Raw genomic sequence first — 17,750 nt, forward strand, 5'->3', positions numbered from 1 at the left:
CACAGGTTGAAGGCCCTGAAATGGCTCTGATCGGGACCCCTGTAGCAGGCTGAACCCCTGTAGGGCTTAGCGCTCCTATCAAACCCAGAGGGGTCGGGCTTGGCACCACTTTTGCTCCCATCTCATCTTTCAACAGTCACACAACAAGCTTTCTTCACGCTGCATCGATCGCCGCCGCCGAGAAACCAAGAAAACGACCCACGCTTTTTCTCCAAGTAATTACTGCGTACACTACACACGACTTTCCTTTGGGTTATGCTCACGCCCCGCTTGTTTCTGCACAGCTGCCCGTTTTATTCCCAGCCGGAGGAAGCGAGACAAGCTGGGCCCTGAGGTTCCTTCGACCGACCAAAGCACCTCTCTCAGCTCTCTGACGGCATCGTGAACTAATATCACCCAACCATCCTGTCCCGACCTGTCATCGGGGCGAGACCAGCCCAAAGCCTGCGCAAGACAATCCAGCGTGGTAGCGAGAACGCCTTTGTCGAAGTATTGGCAAGTCTTGCGAGATTGGCATGCGCGGGCATGCTGTCTCACGCTCGAAACCGCTACCTTCCTTGCCTGGTTGCCGCCTGAGTCTAGGCTCGGAGACAGGACGATGGCGATTCTCGGCGCGGCGAGGTTGACGCTAGGCCACCTGCAAAGAGGCACAGGGAACTTTGGAGCCAGCCTCTCCCACGCACTCTAGGGGCGTATTCGCGGTGAGGTATGTCGACCTGCGCTGGCACAGTTGCCGCCGTCCTCGCCCGTGACACCTCGCCCACAGACACGACCGGAGAGACATGGGACGTCCGGCCATGGCGCCATCCGTCATGCGCACAACAGCCTTCCACACGATATCACAGCCCGCGCCTGGCCCTCGCGCTGCCTCAGCCCCTGAGGTCAAGAATACGACCTCAAATGCAACAATCTCCCCGATCCCCTTCGCATGCGACCCTCGGGAAAGACGGCGCCGGGCATCGGGGCGAGGGGAATCGGTGCTTCTGCGGGGCCTTCCATGGAGCGCCGAGTGATGCGCCGAGTGGTGCTGGTTCGTTGTTGTCTACGCAGATCGGATCGAGCCTGGGCAATCGCTCGGCAGGTCTAGGCAAGTGCTTGATCGAGGCCGCGCTCCGGGTCACAGGTTGTTAGTCATCCATGGCACTCTGTGAGACCGCTCTCCAGAATCCCCACCGGTGATCCGGAAGTTTGGCACGGGTTGCCGAACCCGCCCTCGTTCCACGGTTTTCCTGGTCAGCGAAGGACAGGATATTATCCGACGCTTTTTCCAGCACGCGGAAAATAATTCCCCGCTGCAGCCAGCATCCGGGCCCTCGGGATGGTGGCTTCGACCCGCTGAGAGAAATATTCATAAATTGGGGCTTACGTGTCGGCCTACAAAGTCCTCGGTGTCTTCCCGCTCTCATCTCCCCACTCGCCTGAGTTCTCCCCCTTCTGTCGTCTTCCGTTCGAGCACGACGGGACGGCATCCAATGGCCATTGGCTCTACCGACATGCCACGGCTCCGTGGGGAATGCCTGCGCTGCTATTCTTGACAGGTCTGGGCCAGTTAATATGGGCGACCTCAGCCGGCAGTGCGCAAGCCTACCTAGGGCGAGCCTTCTCGTTCTGCCGGTTTAATGACTTGCCCTCCACTGGCCCAACCTCTTCCCACCTGCTCCCAACACTCCGACAGCATCTGTTGGATCGGCACCCTCTACATTGCAGATCATTACCAGGTTTTGCTAATTCGGTACAGGAGTCGCTTGCCAAACCTGAACGAACGATTTCAGCACGGCACGCCGAACCATCTTAAGTCCGATGTCGCCCAATAGTTCGGGCCTTGCGGCGCGCTTGCCGCTCACACACGCCGTCGCGGACATTTGTATCGGATTTCGGCAGCCGGGGATCGCCAGGCTAACCAGGCTAACCAGGCGAGCCAGGAACCCGTCAGGCAATGACACCCTCCAGACTGCTCGAGACGGGCAACCGACCATTCCGCCGCAAATATTGCTCCACAACATCCTGGCCAGGCGATTGATGGCACCAGATCTCGTTCCCTGGACCCTGGTTCATCAAGCCCCTCGGCGAGGCGAGCGATGCGTCTCGCTGGAACATGCCTCGGAGGCGCGTCGAGAATTCGTGGGGGATCTTTAACCGAGCTGCGACCCATTTGTCGTCAGGCCGGTGATCAGACACGGCCTCGGTTTCGGAGTCGGCGCTGCTGAGAAGCTGCTCGTCGGGCCATGCCTCGGCAAACCTGCTTTGCGTCACGGGCAGCGTGAGCCTGAGGAACTCAAGTGCCGAGTGCACTGTGAGGTAAATGGCGCGCTTGGGGTCTACGATGGTTTTCATAAGCAACGACATCCAATTTGGATAAAGAACCGCAAAGTCGGTTTGGGACAGGTGTGTCGATCCTCGGATAGTCGTCATCCAGGAGAGCGTGTCTGCCGCCCGGGCTTCGTTGCAAACCTGCTCGATGCAATCGAAGTTCTCGGCCCAATGCATAAAAGCCTCACTGCCGATGGAAATGACCGGCTTGTGAACCGACTTCTGCTCGGTGCATTCCGGCGTTGCGGGTCCCCATGGATCGAGCAGGATTCCCTGGGTAATCCAGGCAAGCTTGTCGGACCTCAGCGCCTGAACTGTCGTCGCGCCACCGAAGGAATGGCCCATCATGGTGACGCTTTCCAGGTCCAGCCGGCCTTCCCAGTCTCGCCAGTCGATGCCGCGAAGGCCGATCGAGCTGGAGCCGATGTGGCCCACTTCCCGAAGGTTGTCGCGGCGCACTTTGTCACCGCTCCCGTTGTTTACCAAACCCAAAACGTAGAACGCCTCCTCGATCTCGGCTAGCCTCATCTCGATCTGTGCCCCGCGCAACTCCTTGTCGACCCCATCGGGGTTATGTGGGGAGGTGTCCTGCGCGTTGTCCTTGGGAACGAGGTAATCGATCTTGTAGTACGGCCTTATTTCTGTGTTCCTCTTCTTGCGATGCCGGCGGGACTTCTTTTCGTTCTTCGGCGGCCCGCCCGACTTATCCACATCTTGACTGTCCAGATTTTCTCTCTTGCCCGTCTTGTTGACAAAGGTCCGAGCCCCGCTCCCGTCCCGGTGCTCAACCGCGACCACCACCAGCCCAAAGCTGGCGAGCTCGCCACAGATGGAGCTATACAGCGTCCGCGACCCGCCCAGGCCGTGGCTGAAGATGACAACGGGGAACTGCGGCTTGCCATGCCCCCCCTCCTTATCCCCCTCTCCTTCTACAAGTGTCTCGCCGCTCTCGTACCCCCCAGCACCGGTCGTCGCATGGTCCTGCTGCGCTTCCTCGGGGGTCGTCCTGGGCCATTCCCCAGATAGCCGGGCGTTCCGGTATGCGGGTAGCTTAGTGAACATGCTCGTCGCGGCCATGTAGGTGGTGACGGGCCAGTGGGGGATGTTGAAGAATTTGGCGTAGCCTTTACATGTCGCGCCGCGCGGGCGGGGGAGCCAAGGGGCGCGGCGGAGGTGTGGCCTAGGCTCCCCTTGACCGTCTGCTCCTGTCTGCCCCTTCTCCTCCCCCTTCCCGTTCTCTTCCTGGGCTGAGACCCGGTCGTTCCCAACTGGTTTCCCATCACCGCCGTTGCCCGCCCGCTCCCCGGGCCCCGGAGCCGCCGTGGCCGCCTTGTCCCCACTAACCGATCCTTTCCTCCTCTCGAGGTCCGCGGGGTAGTAGACGGCGAACAGCACCGTGTCGAGCTTGAGCGCGAACTCGCCGTTGCGCTTGATGTGCGGCGAGAAGGCGCGCGGGCGCCGTGCCGGGAGCTCCAGCTCGAGGAAGCCTACTTGGTAGGGCCCTGTGTAGGGCGGTAGGGCGTGCTGGACGCGGTCGCGGGGGGTTCTTTTAGGTGGTTTGGGCATTGTGGTGGTGCTGCTATTTTAGGTTGCGTTGGTGGCGTTGTAGGAAAGGTTGGTTTTTAGAAGTGGTAGGTTTCAAGGTTTGGTCATTGGGGTGTCGTTGTTGGTGTTATTGTCGTGGGCGGTACTGATTTCTTAGGGAAAAAAGGTACGGGAGGGAGGGAGGGGTAGGAGTGTTGGTGTTGAATGCGCATTCCACAGTTTTGGATTCCAGTGGCATCTGTCCTCTCCCTAACATAAATTTTAGTAGCTTGGCAAGCACAACAAGCGAGCAATGGAATGTGCTATTTTTCTGTGGGTAAATAGATCAGATTTATCTCAACTCTCGTGCTCTCCTGCCTGGGTCGTCTCCAATTCAGGTACGGATGACGTCATAGAAGCCAGGGAGTTCCTGGGCCCGCTTTGGAACTTCGGATGACTGCCTGTGGGTTGTTACCCGCCCTTCGTACTTGCCCTGTAGTGATAGGTGACTTCCTTTTCATCGGGATGGAAGGCACAAGAAGGGGATTGGTTTTACAAATTCGAAGTTTGCAAATGCGTATCTTGAATTTAATCCCTGTAATCTATAACTACTGCGCAACCACCCTTCTTACACCCTGCCGCCAGACCCCCAAACTTCCTTGACGGACAAGGCAAAATCCTTAAATTTCCTAGGCGCCGACCCCGTGACAGCCAAAATTACATCGTTCGTTCGGTTCTCAGAACCAAACTTGACGGAGGTGTCTAGGGCGCCCATCATCTTCGCATAGTCTTCGGGCATGCCAAAGGATTGATAACGCTGCTCGAGCTCTGCGGACGAGAGATCGACATGCACAATCTTTCTCCCTAACACTTCGCTCAGGATGTTTGCGATCTAGAGTATTCTAGTCGGGGAGTCTTCAACATCACAGTCGGGACGAAACGTACCTCTCCATAAGAAAGCAACTCGGAGCCCAGAACCAGGTACTCCCCATTTGGCGCCACCTTGTCCGTCAACGTCCGCACCGCAACGGCAGCGATGTCGTCGGCCGACACCCACGGGAGCTTGGCATCCCCCGTCGCCGAGTACACCTTGCTCTCCTCCTTGATACTCTGGACATGATTCGACTGGTCGGCAAAGTTTTCTGCAACATGGTCAACACACAAATGCCATTTCCTAACCATAGAAGAAACCCAAAAACCACCAAAAGAAAAAAGAAAAGAAAAAAACGTACGCTGAAACCACGTCGGCCGCAAACAAGCCCACTCGGCCTCCCCGCGCTGGCCCAGGTCACGCAGATGGGCGTGCACCTGGCCCATGGCCGGCCCGCCCGCCTCGATGGGCGACCCGCTCTGCAGCACGAACCGGCGCACGCCGCGGCCGCGCGCCAGCTCGACAAAGTCGATCATGACCTGCTCCGCGCCCAGCGTCGGCGGGGCAATTAGGTACACGGCCGTGATGTTGGTGTTGGTCGTTGGGTTTGCCGTGTTTGCCGTGGTGGTGGTGGGGAACAGGTTGTCCCAGGTGTCGGTGTCGTGCCAGTCGAAGGGGACGTGCTGGACTCTGGGGTTGGCTGAGTCGTTGTTCTTGCTGCCGTTCCGCGAGGCCACGAGGATGCGGTGCGGGTGGGAGGAGGCCGCGAGCTGGCTGACTATGCGGCTGCCGACGGTGCCTGTCCCGCCCAGGACGAGGATGGCGGGTTGGGAGGAGGAGGACATGTTGGGTGGGTCTTGATGGAGTGTTGGGTAGGGGATGGTATTGGGGGTAGGTGATGGTGCTGTTCAACAATACAGCTGCTGTCTGCCTTATGAAGTGAGTATGAATGTCGTTGAGAGAAGGGCGTCTCTATTTCACTTTGACGCCATCATGAGCTCATCAAGGGGCAGATCGCAGCCAAGGAGCAGCCAAGAAGGGCTCGGGGCAATCGAATCCGAAGCTGGCCAACCAGGAGCTTCCCTCTGCCGCAGAACTGCCCGATCCGGAGCTTACGTGATAAACTCCGGCGCCCTAAATCCGGTGGAGCTCCCCGTCTTCCGGCAACAGTGGAGACCGGCCGGAGGTTGACGGCGTTAGTTACGGGGACGGTTGTGTTTTTCGTTTGTTCGTCCGAGATAATACCTATACGACATGGGTCTGGGGTGTTGGGACACGAAAAAGAGGGAAGCGTTTGTGGAGAGTTTTGAATCCGGAGGAACTGATGCACCGTGACGACATCGGGCATCAAGTACAAAGGAGGACGAACCAGACGACGTTTTCCCCTGAACCTCTTGAACCCCTTGAACCACTTAAACACCTTGCCCTATACAGCTATTCTATACATCCCACTACATTACACGCACGACACTTCCAATACTCAAGATGCCCTCCTACGATATCGCCCAGTACCTGCTCGACAGAGCGAATATCCACGACACAGTGACCAGAGTGGTATGCCCAATCCAACGCTTCCGCCCCCCAACCCCTTAAACAAACACACACACACACACACACACACACACACACACACACACACACACACACACACACACACACACACACACACACACACACACACACACATCCCACCCCACCCAACCACCCTCTAACAATCCCCAGCCCCTCTACTACGACACCGGCGACATCACCGGCCTGCTCAACCACGTCTACGGCGAGACCATCGAGATCGACTACAGCTCCATCACGGGCGGCAGCCCCTTCACCACCTCGCGGGCCGACTGGACCGCCCGCGTAGGCGGCCTGTTGGACGTCTACACCTCCACGCAGCACGTCACGTCGTAAGTCTCCCCGCCAGTGGTGCAGTGGTGTGCATAACAAGAAATACTGAGGCAATTAACTACAGAGGCATCATCGCCCACCTGCCGCAGCCCGGTGCGGATGTGGTCCGGCCGGAGAAGGTGGCCGTGCAAGCGCAAGTGTCGGGGAATATGGTGGGGAAGGCTCAGGATGGTGGCAGCGCGGGGGTGCCGTTTACGCAGAACGGGGTGAGTTGTGGTGGCTTTCTGTTCTTTTTTACTTTACTTTGGCTCCGTGGTCGGCTCGCGTAGGTTTTGTGTGCATAACCGACTGCTTGGCTGACTTGACTCCTGCCTGTACACAGGGTCTTCTCGAAGCCGAGCTCCAATGGGATGCGGCACTCGAGGCACAGGGGCAGAATCCTTGGCGGATTACCAAGTATAAGGTGGTTAAGAAGTGGGACAGGCGCGAGCAGGTCGGTTCTGGTTCCTCGTCGGATAAGTAAGTAGGTAGGCGGTTGTGAGTGGGAGTCGGTTTTAGGTTTTATCAGTTACGAAAAACTAAATGCATGGATTTGGTATATTCCCGGGTATTCCTCGTCTTCTCCCACCATGACCACACATAACAAAGCTCAAAACAACAGAAAATCATGAATATATCCGACCACTTCCATACCCTCCCTTCCCCTTCCTCCCTTCCATCAACCCTACACCCCCGACCTCGACGGCCCCGCCCCATCCCCATCCCCACTCATCCTCAAACTCTCCTCAATCGCTCTGATCAACTCCTCATCGTTCTCCTCCACCTCATCCACCCCCTCCTCCGCCCCAACCACAGCGCCCTTCCCCTTCTCTGACAGCCCCAACAACCCTGTTCCGGCCCCCACCCCCATCCCCGTCCCCGTCCCCGTCCTCGACCGCCTGTACTCGGCCTCGGCCAGGCTCTGGCGCTTGACATACTCGAGCACGATCTCCTCCTCGGTGCGCTGCCGCTGGGCCTCCTCCTCGCGGCTGCGGTGCTCGCGTTCCGACTCCTCCATCGCCAGGCGTAGCTGCTCTTCGTCGTCGTCGTCGTCGTCGTTGCCGTTGCCGTTGTCACCGGTCGGCGCCCTTTCCGCTTCGTTGCTTAGGCGGGTGGCGGTGGTGGTGGTGCCGGTGGTGGTGCCGGTGGCGGGAGGGAAGAAGGGGATGTAGCCCGGCAGTTCGGCCGCTATGGGGGCGTCGAACTGGGTCTGCCCCGCCGTTTGGGGTTGGGGTTGGGTTTGGGATCCGCTGCGGCTGCCGCTGCCTTTGCCGCTGCCTTCGGCGAACCGGTATTTCCAGGCCTGCTCCGTCTCGTGCTGCTGCATGCTCTGCCGCACGGCCTCCTCGATCAGGGCCTGGTACTCCTCGTCCGAGATGTTGGTCCACTCCTCGTCGGTCAGTGCACCCGCGCCCGAGGCGGCGGCGGCGGCGGCCGGGTTGATCTTTTGGTCGGCGATCCAGCCGCTAAACGTCGGGGTCTGTCCGGCTGGTCCCTGGGATGGTTGTTGCTGTTGCTGTTGTTGTTGCTGCTGCTGCTCTGCAGCCTTGCGCATCTCCATCACGCTCGCCCTAACCGCTGCCTCGACGCGCGCGTCCTCCTCTCTGTCGCCCGTCGAGGTCTGCACGACTGACTGCTGGATGGCTCGCTCGATGGACTCGTTGTCTTCAAAGGTGTAGTTGCTCGACGAGGAGCTGGCTGTGGTGGGGGGGAAGAAGGGGCTCGAACCGGCAGCCGTGGTGGTCGTGGTGGCCGAGTTGCTGGTGGCGGTGCTGCCGGCCCGCCGTCTATTCCACGGTCCCCGAGGCAAGTTGAGCAGCCCACTGCTTCCCTCGAACGGCTGCTGATCTGCCCCAGCATCATCCACGGCCACCGCCTTCCCCTTCTCGGTCTCCCGTTGCTTCAGCAGATAGAAGCCCTTCAGCTCGTCCCTCATGGTCTGCCACCGCGCGACCACATCCCCCCTCTCCTCGGTCGTCGCCGTGGCCCAGTCCTCCTCTCCCTGGAGCACCCGCGAGGTGATGATATAGTTCGTCGAGCTGCGCGCAAACATGCCCCTGACTTCCGCGCGGAGCCCCTGGACGGTATACGCGGGGATGGCAAAGATGGCGCTCGCATTCTTCAGGAAGAACCCGCCAATCCCCTTCCCGACACCCTTGACGAACCCCTTCCCACCTTCTTTCTCGGCCCCCTTCCACGGCTGCGTGAAGAGCCCCGAGGTGCCATCGTAGAGGCCGAAACCGAACTCCTTGCCGGCCACACGCATGCCGCTGACGAGGCCGGTGACCTTCTCGGGCGGGCGCACCGTGTCGTCGTTGTAAAGCTTGGGCGCGTTGCGGAAGCCGCGCGCCAGGCCGAGGCAGGTGTTGGCGTAGAACTTCATGCCGGCGCCCACGATGCGGCCGACGCCCTTGCCCGCGGCGATGGCGACGTCCAGGTTGACGGGGTTGGAACCGGTAGGGGTAGTACTGGAACCGGGCTCGGGAGTCGAGAGTGAGCGCGGCGGGAGGTTGGGAGGTGTGGCTGAGATGGAGGGCCCGGGTGAGTGTGAGGCTCCGAGTGGGTGTGAGGAGAGGGCGGTGCTCGGCGTGAGGGCGGAGGGTTGGATCGAGAGCGACTCGACCGAATCTTGAGCGATCGAAGGAGATGCGATGCTGGGTGTGGCAGGGTTGGAGAGTGCGCGCTTGTGCGACGAGGAATCGGAACCCGATGCTGCGTCGTCGGCTTTTGCCGAATCGTCCTTGATATCAGCCTTTCCCTTGCCCTTCTTCCCCTGCTTGAAAACTTCCCGGGGGAAGTCTGCCACAGCCATGGTAAAGGCACCAACGTCGCCGACGAATGCGGCGATGACGGCCGAGATGGGATCCCAGGGTTGCTCCTCGGTGTTGTACTCAACCGGGCGGTATCTGCGGCGGTTAGCTATGCACCTCGGTGATCATGTGGAGAAACCTTACAGCTTAAGATCTGAGTACTTCAACACACCCTGCTTCACCAACGCCGCAGCAGCCAGCGTACTCAGCCGGATCTTGGATCTCCTCACTCGCCAGACCGCCACGCGGCTCGGGGCCAGCGAACACCTCATATTATCAGTGTTTAGAAACTGGTGAAAGCTCTTGCCTCCAACATCCGCGCCCTTCTCTTGCTTGATCTTCGTGCCCAACTCCCGCGCTCGGGCTTGGGTTTCGGGCTTCACCGCGTATCCAATAGCAGCCGCCAGACCTTCGGCCGTCAACTTTTTGTACGGAATAGGCGCTGGCCCGGCGCCGGCTTTTGCAACCATAGAGCCCCAAAATATCTGGTCGCCAAAGAACGGCACCACAACCGTCGGCCGGCCGGCCAGAATGCCCGCAGCAGTGGTCCCCGCGCCGCCGTGGTGGACGACGGCCGACACATGCTTGAATAGCCAGTCGTGTGGGCAGTTGCCGAGCATGAAGATGCCCTCGGGAACACCGGCTGCGTCACCGCCTATCCCACCCCAACCCTTTGATACGATGGCCCTTACGCCGGATTTGATGACGGCTTGAAAGATGGTTTGAGTGAGGCCGTCCGGGTCGTCGACGACGATGGACCCGAAGCCGATATACACGGGTGGCGGCCCGGCAGCGAGAAAGGCGGCGAGTTCCGGGTCCGGGGTGTAGTTTGATTCGAGGTTGAGGAAGTAGAAGCCGGATACGCTAATTTCAGGCGCCCAGTCGGCGGGTTTGGGTGTCAAGGCAGGCGACCAGCAATAGGTTGCGGGAATGCGGAGGCGGTTGAGGAGCCCGGGCGCCCACATTAACGAAAGATATTCTAGCTCGAGGACGTTGACTCTAAACCGGTTAATCACGTCTCCGAGTCCTTGCCACGTCATCATCTCGACCAAGGCGTAGGAAACGTAGTTCGTGATGGCAGTGTCGGTCTCAGCGGCGACAACGTCGGCTAGGGGGTGGGGGAACGCTTTGGTAGGCGACCAGGGCATCCTATCCGGCTTGTCAGCTCAGCTCCGAGTGGTGAACGATAAGGAGACACTCACGTAAACATCATATGCAGCGGAACCCCCAACTTCTCGGCAAGATGAATGTGGGCAAAACTCGGGGGATTCGCAATGATAGCGTCTGCTACAAACGGGCGAAGTCCCGGATCCCCGGGCAGGACGAAGCGCTCATCCAAGGGCTCGTCCCTCTTATGCTGTGGGGGCGCGACACCCATGCCGTCGCCGGCCTCGATGCAAGAGCGCCAGCACCCCATGAGGATTTCCTCTATCTCCAGACGGCGTTTCTTGATGTCGCCGCTCTTTAGGGTATCCAGGCCGGGCATCAAGCCCGGATTCTTGACCATGAAGGCCATCAGCTGGGCCGGGTCGCCGCCGATGTTGAAGAACTCCAGCCCGTTCTCCTCAACAAACGAGCGGAAATTGGCGTGGGTGGCCAGACGCACACGGTGTCCATACGTGTCCCGGAGGACTTGACCCAGGGCAACGAAGGGCTGGACATCACCTCGTGAGCCGACGATTTGGATTACCACGTTTAGGCGAGGGGGTGGCGTTTGACCAGGCTGACCGCCCAGACTCGGGGGGATGTATGCTGGTGGCAGGGGGCCGGCAGGCTCAAGCGGCTTTGCGAGGGTGGATGCTAGGAGCTCCGAGAGGCGATGGTTCTTTTCGTTGATGTGGATGTTTACACGACCCTCGTCTTGAGCGTTGGGTTAGTATGCCATGTAGAATGTAGAAGAGAACCATGGGATGATCTTTGCTCACTTGTGACAGCGGCATCAGCGTTGAAGCCAGCCTGGGAAAACTGCAACTGGTCATGATGCTCGCCATAAGCCGGGGGCGCAACGTCCATGTCGGCATCTTCGAGGTCTTCAGCGATGGGGACTGCGTTGGTCCTCCCCGCCCGGTTTGCGCCCGTCACTCTCCGCTGGGGAAGTCCCTGGGTCATGATGAGGGAGATTTGAGTGTGATCCCTGAAGAGGGGTTTCAGGTCGGAAAATGGCCTCACGTCTCACTCGATTCGGAGAGCGAGATGTGGATGAGGGGTGAGGTGAGTGATAATATGGTGATGCCTTGCTTGTAACGTAACTCAACTCTCCATGATGCGCATGTGGTGGGCGAGTAAACTTAAGAAACTCGATGATAGAGGTTGGCGATGCAGCTTGATTACGAAGGTCGGTGCCAAATGTGTACCGTCGTCGTTGAAGGGAAGGCGGCGGGGTGACTGAGGTAAGGTTGAGAAGGTCGGTTGTTTGGGTGAGATCCGATATAAACGTGGGCCTTGGCGAGTTTATTAAGCCGATAGATGCATCACACTGAAGGAATGGTGCGCTTGTTGTCCACGGGGTAAACGAGAAATACGGAGAAGGGTCGGCCTATTTGTGTGAGCCAAGGCAGCAAATCGAACTCTTGGGAAATGCAGTTCGATGTGGCATGCTACACGATAAGTTGTCATGTTATTGGTGAAACATCACAAGCAGCGGGGACGGGATACTTGAACTCCTCTCCGGCGGAACCCATCGTCATGAGAGCCTGGTCAGGCCTGGTTCCCTCAGACTAGCTTCCTTCGGCGGAGGGGGCCAAGAATTGCCAAATTTGTGGCGATGTCTGGCCAAGGATTCAGGTCGATCTCGCTGGATTTAAACTCTTTCCAACTAGACACAGTGCACAGCCACCTTCATATCTTCACCTGAAGCCCCTGAAAGGGCGTCGTCACAGCGCCTAAGATCGCGCAGTCAGTACCTAATCTGCCTTAGCCCCTCCCTGGGTTAGGTGATGTGGAGCCGTGTTAATCGCTTGCTTTAACACACTGTATGCTGAGCCCCTGCCTGCGTCCCCTTGACGCGCGTACTGAGGGCCCGATGGCTTGCTCCACAGAGCCCCGAGCCCGGCGGATCGGGATGGAATACGGGGGGATACGATTGACTCCCTGCATGATACGGGTTATGCGACTGGAATAACTGGCAGCGAGTCTGGAACTGTCGCTCCACTCAGTTACTGACGATATTGACAGGTCGGACGATGGCGGGGTTGCATGTTTCCGCGTTTACGCCTTAGCTTGGCAACCTAAGAAAAAAAACCCTCCATCTTTTTGCATTGCCAGACGACTAAGCTGGAAAGAACGAAGAAACGATTACACAGATAGCACAAAGAAGCTCCCGCAGGACTTGCTTTACCGACGACTTCTAGACTCCCCAACCCGTATGCCTAGCTCGACACCCAGGTGTCATCACCACGGCGCCATCTACTTCTTCTCTTGCGGCGGCGGCGCTCCACCGGTCGTGGGCAGACCCATGAAGATCTTGAAGTAGTCCTGCGAGTGGGTTAGCATTTCCGTCTCGACTAGGAACGTTTGACAAAAAAACTCACATAGATCATCCACTGCAGACCAGTCAGGGTACCGATCATGACGATACGGACGGGCAGGCCGTTCCACAGCCCCCTAAATCCGATATCCTTGTATATCCTCGACGTGACCGTCCCGAAGCCCTCGCCCGCCTTGCGGTACGCATTCAGCTTGCTGACCATGACGTCGGCCGGGTGGGAGACGGCGGCGCACAGAATACCGGCGAGGTAACCGCCGACAAACGACACGCCCGTCTGGGCGCCCTTGCTGTAGTCGCTCTTGGAGCCCGGCAGGCGGTCGTAGATCATCTCGACGATGGTCTCGAAGGAGGCGAACTTCATCATGGTGTAGGGGATCTGGCGCGCCCACAGCGGGTAGAGGCCCTTGTACAGGCCGCTGATGCCCTCGGCCGCCGCGATCTTGCTGAACCCGTCCAGCGTGCCCGTGTACTGCGCCGGGATCGTCGCCTGCATGCGCACCTTGACCGCCTCGAACGGGCACAGCGCGATGTCGGCCAGGAACTCGGCCGAGGCAGAGGCTGTCAGGTACAGCGCCGTCTTGTACTTGTACGCCGCCTCCGGGCCCGCCATGTCCGAGTAGGTCTTCTTGAAGTATTCGTACCACCCGTACTTGAAGGCGCCCTGCGCCGAGTACCCGAGGAGGGTGGGGCTCCAGCCCGTGAAGATGCCGCGGACGCCCTCGGTGCGGAAGATGTGGCCCCACGCCTGGAAGTTGCCCTTGTACAGCTTCGAGTCGACCTGCCGGCGCGTCTTGACGAGGTCGAGAGGGGTAACGGCCGCGTGGGTCAGGCCCTGCGCGTGGTGAGCATTAGCATTGGCAATGGCAGTGGCTCGGTTGGTTGTTCATGGTCACTTACACAGGCCATCATGCCGCCGAACGTGCAGGCGGCATAGTACTTCCCCGAGAAGAGCTCGATGTGGCCTGCCTTGGCCTGTGCCTTCTGGCTCGCCGCCTCGAATTCCCTGGTGGCCTCGGCGCTTAGTTTCTGTGCCTTGTTCTTCGCATCGTCAACGACCGAGTAGGCCGGGTACAGCTCGAGGCGAGCTTGGTACGGCGTAGGACCGCTTGGGGTAGGCTTGTTCTGCGGCAGACCGCGCGAGTACGGGCGGCTGCCGAAGGTATTTTGGAGGATGTCGTAGCTGGGGTAGAGCGTCATCTTGCCGGATGTGGTGTCGTCAACTAGACTCGTGTTAGTGTGACGCCCTTCTAGCCAATTGGCCCGGGCCCGTTTCAGCCGGAGTGTCGCAGCCGAATGAAACTATTCGCGTGCTGAGGAAGGGTGTGGCTTGGGCAGGCTCACGGGTTTGTACTCGTCAATAACGGACCTTGGATTCAAGGTCGACGTCTGATTTCCATAAAACAACTACGGTTTATAGGAACAAGAGAAGGAATGCGAAGTGAGGGAATAAGCCTTCGAGGTCAGATGAAACGGTCCCTGCCATAACCAACCGTTAAATTAGGTAAGCGTCTAATCAATGGCGTACAGCGTCTCATCGTTGACGGAAAGTGAGCGTATAACCGGGAATGAATGGGGAATGAATCCTGTCTCGCATTCCTTCGCGCCCTGCCACCGTGGTACGGTGGGGTTGACCGGCGACTTCTCCCGAGCTTCAATCTTCGCCCCCAAGCTCAAACAATTTGAATCGAGTTATGCCATAAAACACAATAGGAGGAGTTGAAATGGGTATCCTAGGTAGTTATTTCTTCCTCGGTATAAACACTTGTTCTTTGTTCACGTAAACATTCTCTTTCTATAACTGTTAGGCAGGTAACTGACGAGCTCATGTCATAGGAGCTACACTTCCAAGTACTGATGACGCTTCCAGACGGTGACGTAGCGAAGCTGGGGCCGTTCCCTATCGTCGCTTATCGGGCATGGGCGCGGAAACGAACGGAGACGGAGTTAGCGGGGTTAGTCGATGTTTCCGGCCCCGACGCTTCACTTGTGTAAGTATTCTCATGGCTTCCCGGGACGACTCCTTTCGAGGTTCCACAGAGCCCTCACAGTACAATGTTAGTAATATAGTTAGATGTGAGATCAGCCGCATGGCCACGAGTTATAAGTGATGTCAATTATCTACATACGAAGTAGCAACTGCGGGAAAGAAAACCAAGGGCAACGCAACAGCCTCCCTCGCTCTCCAGGTCGAAACCTTCTTCAATTTTTTTTCTACATAATTCAACATGATATCACCCATCTCCTCCTGTGTTTTTATCCATGATGTATACTTTTCTCTTGTCTAGCCGACGACATCAAAACAACCTAGGCTTCAACGTCCAGTTTGAGCGGACGGTCCAGGAACTCTCCTCTGTACAGAATAGCATGTGATTGGGTGCAGATACCAACGCCAAGGTTCGTCACCAAAGAGCGGGCTCTGAATCACGTCAAACTTCAATCCACTCAGCTGTTTGGTGCACCGACCTACACCGCCACCAAGCAGAATTAACTGAACAACCACCATTCTAAATCAATCAATATGACCGATATAATGGCGCAACCACCCCAAGCCCAGGCTGGCACCTCCCAGCCCTTCGTCTCGAAATGGGCGTCCAGGTACCGCGGGGTAAGTCCGTCCGGCGCATTGTGCATCCCATTCACCCCACCACCACCACCATCACCATCAGCACCAGCAACCCCCCCCCTCCAAAACATTACTCTCCCAATCCGATTCAACATACTAACACCCTCTCGCTCTCTCTCACACACAGGCCACAGTCGAAGACCTGGACCCCCCCGCCGCCCTCTCCCTAACCCCGTCAGACCAGATCTCGACGGCGCTGATGTCGGCGTTCGAGCGGGACTACACGCACCTGACCGTGACGGACTCGGCGACGCGCGCGCTGCTGGGCTACCTGTCGATCCCGCACCTGCAGGCGCTGCTCGAGGCCGGCCGCGTGCGGCCCGAGGACGAGGTCCGCACCGCCATGGTCCGCTTCCGCCGCCGCGGCGCCAAGTACCGCGTCATCACCATGGAGACCCCGCTGGAAGAGTTGGAGGCGTTTTTTGAGGGCTGCGAGACGGGCGGGCAGAAGCAGGATTTTGCGGTTATTACCGATTCGGCGAGGAGGTTTGTTTTGGGGGTGGCGACGAGGGAGGATTTGGAGGAGTTTGTTAAGCGGAGGCCTGCTTGAGGTCCCAGAGGGTACCCGCGCGTTGGAGGTTGGGAGAGGGGCGTGGAAGAGGACGCGGAGAAGGAGAGGCGGAGAAAGGGGGTACGGATTAAGAGTTGACTATCATCATTGACCGGCGTTGGGCTGTGCATTTGGTCGTTTGTGGGGAGGTGGGCTGGCGGTATAGGGGCATTCAACATGGACGGGGAACTCAGGAAAGACAGGCGGACAATACCCAAGGCTGGATGGGAGGCTCAGATTCCTTCCCCTCGGAGCTCACGCTTAGGCATTATTTCATCAACAATTCCAGAGAGGATACACGGAGCAACGGGCCGGGCCATGTTCGGTTTTGCGGATGCAATGTTATTGCTGCGATCTAGCCTATATATGCGTAGTCGCGAGAGATTGGCCGACCTCCAATGTAATGCTCCCGCATCCCGCCACTCTAAGGACCCGTATCTCTCTCCCCATCTATACATTACAACAGCACCCTCATCATCCCCAACTGCCGCGGCTACCCCTTACTCGCTAATGAAGTCGTAAACCAGCTCCAGCTCCGCCCTCTCGGCCCCCTTAGCAATGACCACATTCCTAACATGCCTGCGCACGCCGTCGACAATCTTAAACCCCCAGATCTGCGTCGCCGTCCAGTCACTATCCAAGCTCTCCACATAGCTCAGCAGATGCAGCGCGCCATCGGGCCCCGCCTTCTCCGCCTCGCCATCCAACCACCCCGATTTCAAAAACTCATCCGTCACCTCCTCGGCCTTGACGAACTTGGTCTGGCCCTTGACGTGCCCAAACAGCCAGTCGCGGTGCTCGCGGAAGGCAAAGTCCAGGCACCGCTTCTCCGACGAGCCCTTGAGCCCGCCCGTGCCCGTCTGCTCCACGTCGATGTGCGTGCACGAGGTGATGCCCTCCGTCGGCTTCTCCGCGGGCGAGGGCGGGCCCTCGTACTGCTTGACTTGCAGGGTCAGGGTGGCGAGGCCGACGGCCTTGCGCGTCATCCAGCTGATTCCTTGCAGGGTGAGGCCGGGCTCGATGTTGGAGGAGAGGGACTTGTTCTGTTCGTTGTCGGGGGGGTTGGTTAGAGTGGGGGGTTGGAAACTGGAAGGGGGTTTTTGTTTGGAGAGGGGGGAGGGGTTGGCGGGATCATCATTATATGGATCGGGGGTGGCTCTCGGAGGGGGGGCTTACCATAGTCCATTTGCCATTGAGGTCGCCAATAGTCTTGTTCGCGGGGGCAGCCATGGTGGGCGGTTGTGGAGGTTGGGTCTCTAGGTATGTAGGGGGAAAGGGAGGTGTGATAGGTTGGTTGTGTTGTGAAGATACCCAGGAAAAGGTTGAGGTTGAGGAGTTGAGTGAATGAATGGTTCAAGGGAAAAGAAGGCAAGCTGCATGGCCTACTTTCCCGCATCTTAAGTACCCTACCTCCCTCTTTGACCGTACCCACGTCGTCCGAAGCCTCCCTGCCATGGTGGGGAACAATTGCTGTCACAAGATTGGGGGAGTCCAAATCTCCAAGTTACACGCACACGACCAGGGCTCGGCGGCCGAGGTAAAACTCCCTGCTTGGCTGTGATGGCATAAGCGGGATGCCGTTCTGGGGCCCCAGGACAAGCCTGACAGTGGGAACGGACACCATTTTCAGCAAGTGACCGGAGATCCAAGCATGACGCGGTAACCTTGAGGCTGGGGAGCATTGCGGGGGATGC

At 58.5% G+C, this 17,750-nt stretch overlaps 9 protein-coding genes across 9 annotated transcripts; 4 read left to right on the forward strand and 5 right to left on the reverse strand.

The window, feature by feature from the left end:
• The first annotated feature begins 546 nt into the window (after positions 1-546).
• B0H64DRAFT_25248 (uncharacterized protein) lies at positions 547-1,322 on the forward strand. Its single transcript, XM_062799978.1, has one exon. The coding sequence runs from the start codon at positions 709-711 to the stop codon at positions 1,129-1,131; it is 423 nt and encodes a 140-aa protein (XP_062664368.1). The 5' UTR covers positions 547-708; the 3' UTR covers positions 1,132-1,322.
• On the forward strand, positions 1,323-1,862 carry B0H64DRAFT_25228 (uncharacterized protein). Its single transcript, XM_062799976.1, has one exon. It carries the CDS (start codon positions 1,514-1,516, stop codon positions 1,793-1,795), a length of 282 nt encoding a protein of 93 aa, XP_062664369.1. The 5' UTR covers positions 1,323-1,513; the 3' UTR covers positions 1,796-1,862.
• On the reverse strand, positions 1,700-4,082 carry B0H64DRAFT_25324. The gene has a single exon (XM_062799979.1). The coding sequence runs from the start codon at positions 3,874-3,876 to the stop codon at positions 1,930-1,932; it is 1,947 nt and encodes a 648-aa protein (XP_062664370.1). The 5' UTR covers positions 3,877-4,082; the 3' UTR covers positions 1,700-1,929.
• A 380-nt stretch (positions 4,083-4,462) lies between these two features.
• Positions 4,463-5,550, reverse strand: B0H64DRAFT_437984 (uncharacterized protein; the record flags this gene model as incomplete). The annotated part of the gene is made up of 3 exons (XM_062806305.1): positions 4,463-4,726; positions 4,780-4,976; positions 5,067-5,550. 3 exons carry the CDS (start codon positions 5,548-5,550, stop codon positions 4,463-4,465), a joined length of 945 nt encoding a protein of 314 aa, XP_062664371.1.
• Positions 5,551-5,870: 320 nt separating this feature from the next.
• Positions 5,871-7,091, forward strand: B0H64DRAFT_25241 (uncharacterized protein). Its single transcript, XM_062799977.1, has 4 exons — positions 5,871-6,259; positions 6,428-6,606; positions 6,672-6,813; positions 6,930-7,091. Exons 1-4 carry the CDS (start codon positions 6,191-6,193, stop codon positions 7,068-7,070), a joined length of 531 nt encoding a protein of 176 aa, XP_062664372.1. The 5' UTR covers positions 5,871-6,190; the 3' UTR covers positions 7,071-7,091.
• Positions 7,092-7,271: 180 nt separating this feature from the next.
• B0H64DRAFT_449372 (uncharacterized protein) lies at positions 7,272-11,677 on the reverse strand (the record flags this gene model as incomplete). The annotated part of the gene is made up of 4 exons (XM_062807088.1): positions 11,322-11,677; positions 10,599-11,256; positions 9,541-10,545; positions 7,272-9,492 (listed from the first exon to the last, which is right to left on the reverse strand). The coding sequence occupies exons 1-4, from the start codon at positions 11,503-11,505 to the stop codon at positions 7,272-7,274; spliced, it is 4,068 nt and encodes a 1,355-aa protein (XP_062664373.1). The 5' UTR covers positions 11,506-11,677.
• Positions 11,678-12,801: 1,124 nt separating this feature from the next.
• On the reverse strand, positions 12,802-14,080 carry B0H64DRAFT_414629 (mitochondrial carrier domain-containing protein; the record flags this gene model as incomplete). Its single annotated transcript, XM_062805049.1, has 3 exons — positions 12,802-12,870; positions 12,927-13,715; positions 13,781-14,080. The coding sequence occupies 3 exons, from the start codon at positions 14,078-14,080 to the stop codon at positions 12,802-12,804; spliced, it is 1,158 nt and encodes a 385-aa protein (XP_062664374.1).
• Positions 14,081-15,002: 922 nt separating this feature from the next.
• On the forward strand, positions 15,003-16,344 carry B0H64DRAFT_25429 (uncharacterized protein). Its single transcript, XM_062799981.1, has 2 exons — positions 15,003-15,488; positions 15,634-16,344. Exons 1-2 carry the CDS (start codon positions 15,402-15,404, stop codon positions 16,054-16,056), a joined length of 510 nt encoding a protein of 169 aa, XP_062664375.1. The 5' UTR covers positions 15,003-15,401; the 3' UTR covers positions 16,057-16,344.
• Positions 16,245-17,374, reverse strand: B0H64DRAFT_25346 (uncharacterized protein). The gene is made up of 2 exons (XM_062799980.1): positions 17,233-17,374; positions 16,245-17,099 (listed from the first exon to the last, which is right to left on the reverse strand). Exons 1-2 carry the CDS (start codon positions 17,284-17,286, stop codon positions 16,557-16,559), a joined length of 597 nt encoding a protein of 198 aa, XP_062664376.1. The 5' UTR covers positions 17,287-17,374; the 3' UTR covers positions 16,245-16,556.
• Between the last annotated feature and the right edge of the window lie 376 nt (positions 17,375-17,750).

The sequence above is a fragment of the Chaetomium fimeti genome (assembly GCF_033439085.1).
Source record: "Chaetomium fimeti strain CBS 168.71 chromosome Unknown B0H64scaffold_1, whole genome shotgun sequence".
NCBI classification, from domain to species: Eukaryota; Fungi; Ascomycota; class Sordariomycetes; order Sordariales; family Chaetomiaceae; genus Chaetomium; species Chaetomium fimeti.

Excerpts from the sequence above, each read along its gene's own strand:
- B0H64DRAFT_25248 (XM_062799978.1), top strand. The coding sequence starts at position 709 with ATGTCGACCTGCGCTGGCACAGTTGCCGCCGTCCTCGCCCGTGACACC.
- B0H64DRAFT_25228 (XM_062799976.1), top strand. The coding sequence starts at position 1,514 with ATGCCTGCGCTGCTATTCTTGACAGGTCTGGGCCAGTTAATATGGGCG.
- B0H64DRAFT_25324 (XM_062799979.1), bottom strand. The coding sequence starts at position 3,876 with ATGCCCAAACCACCTAAAAGAACCCCCCGCGACCGCGTCCAGCACGCC.
- B0H64DRAFT_25241 (XM_062799977.1), top strand. The coding sequence starts at position 6,191 with ATGCCCTCCTACGATATCGCCCAGTACCTGCTCGACAGAGCGAATATC. Across the intron at positions 6,260-6,427 it reads ACGACACAGTGACCAGAGTG|CCCCTCTACTACGACACCGG; the intron begins GTATGCCCAATC and ends AACAATCCCCAG. Across the intron at positions 6,814-6,929 it reads TGCCGTTTACGCAGAACGGG|GGTCTTCTCGAAGCCGAGCT; the intron begins GTGAGTTGTGGT and ends GCCTGTACACAG.
- B0H64DRAFT_25429 (XM_062799981.1), top strand. The coding sequence starts at position 15,402 with ATGACCGATATAATGGCGCAACCACCCCAAGCCCAGGCTGGCACCTCC. Across the intron at positions 15,489-15,633 it reads GGGCGTCCAGGTACCGCGGG|GCCACAGTCGAAGACCTGGA; the intron begins GTAAGTCCGTCC and ends TCTCACACACAG.
- B0H64DRAFT_25346 (XM_062799980.1), bottom strand. The coding sequence starts at position 17,286 with ATGGCTGCCCCCGCGAACAAGACTATTGGCGACCTCAATGGCAAATGG. Across the intron at positions 17,100-17,232 it reads TCAATGGCAAATGGACTATG|AACAAGTCCCTCTCCTCCAA; the intron begins GTAAGCCCCCCC and ends GACAACGAACAG.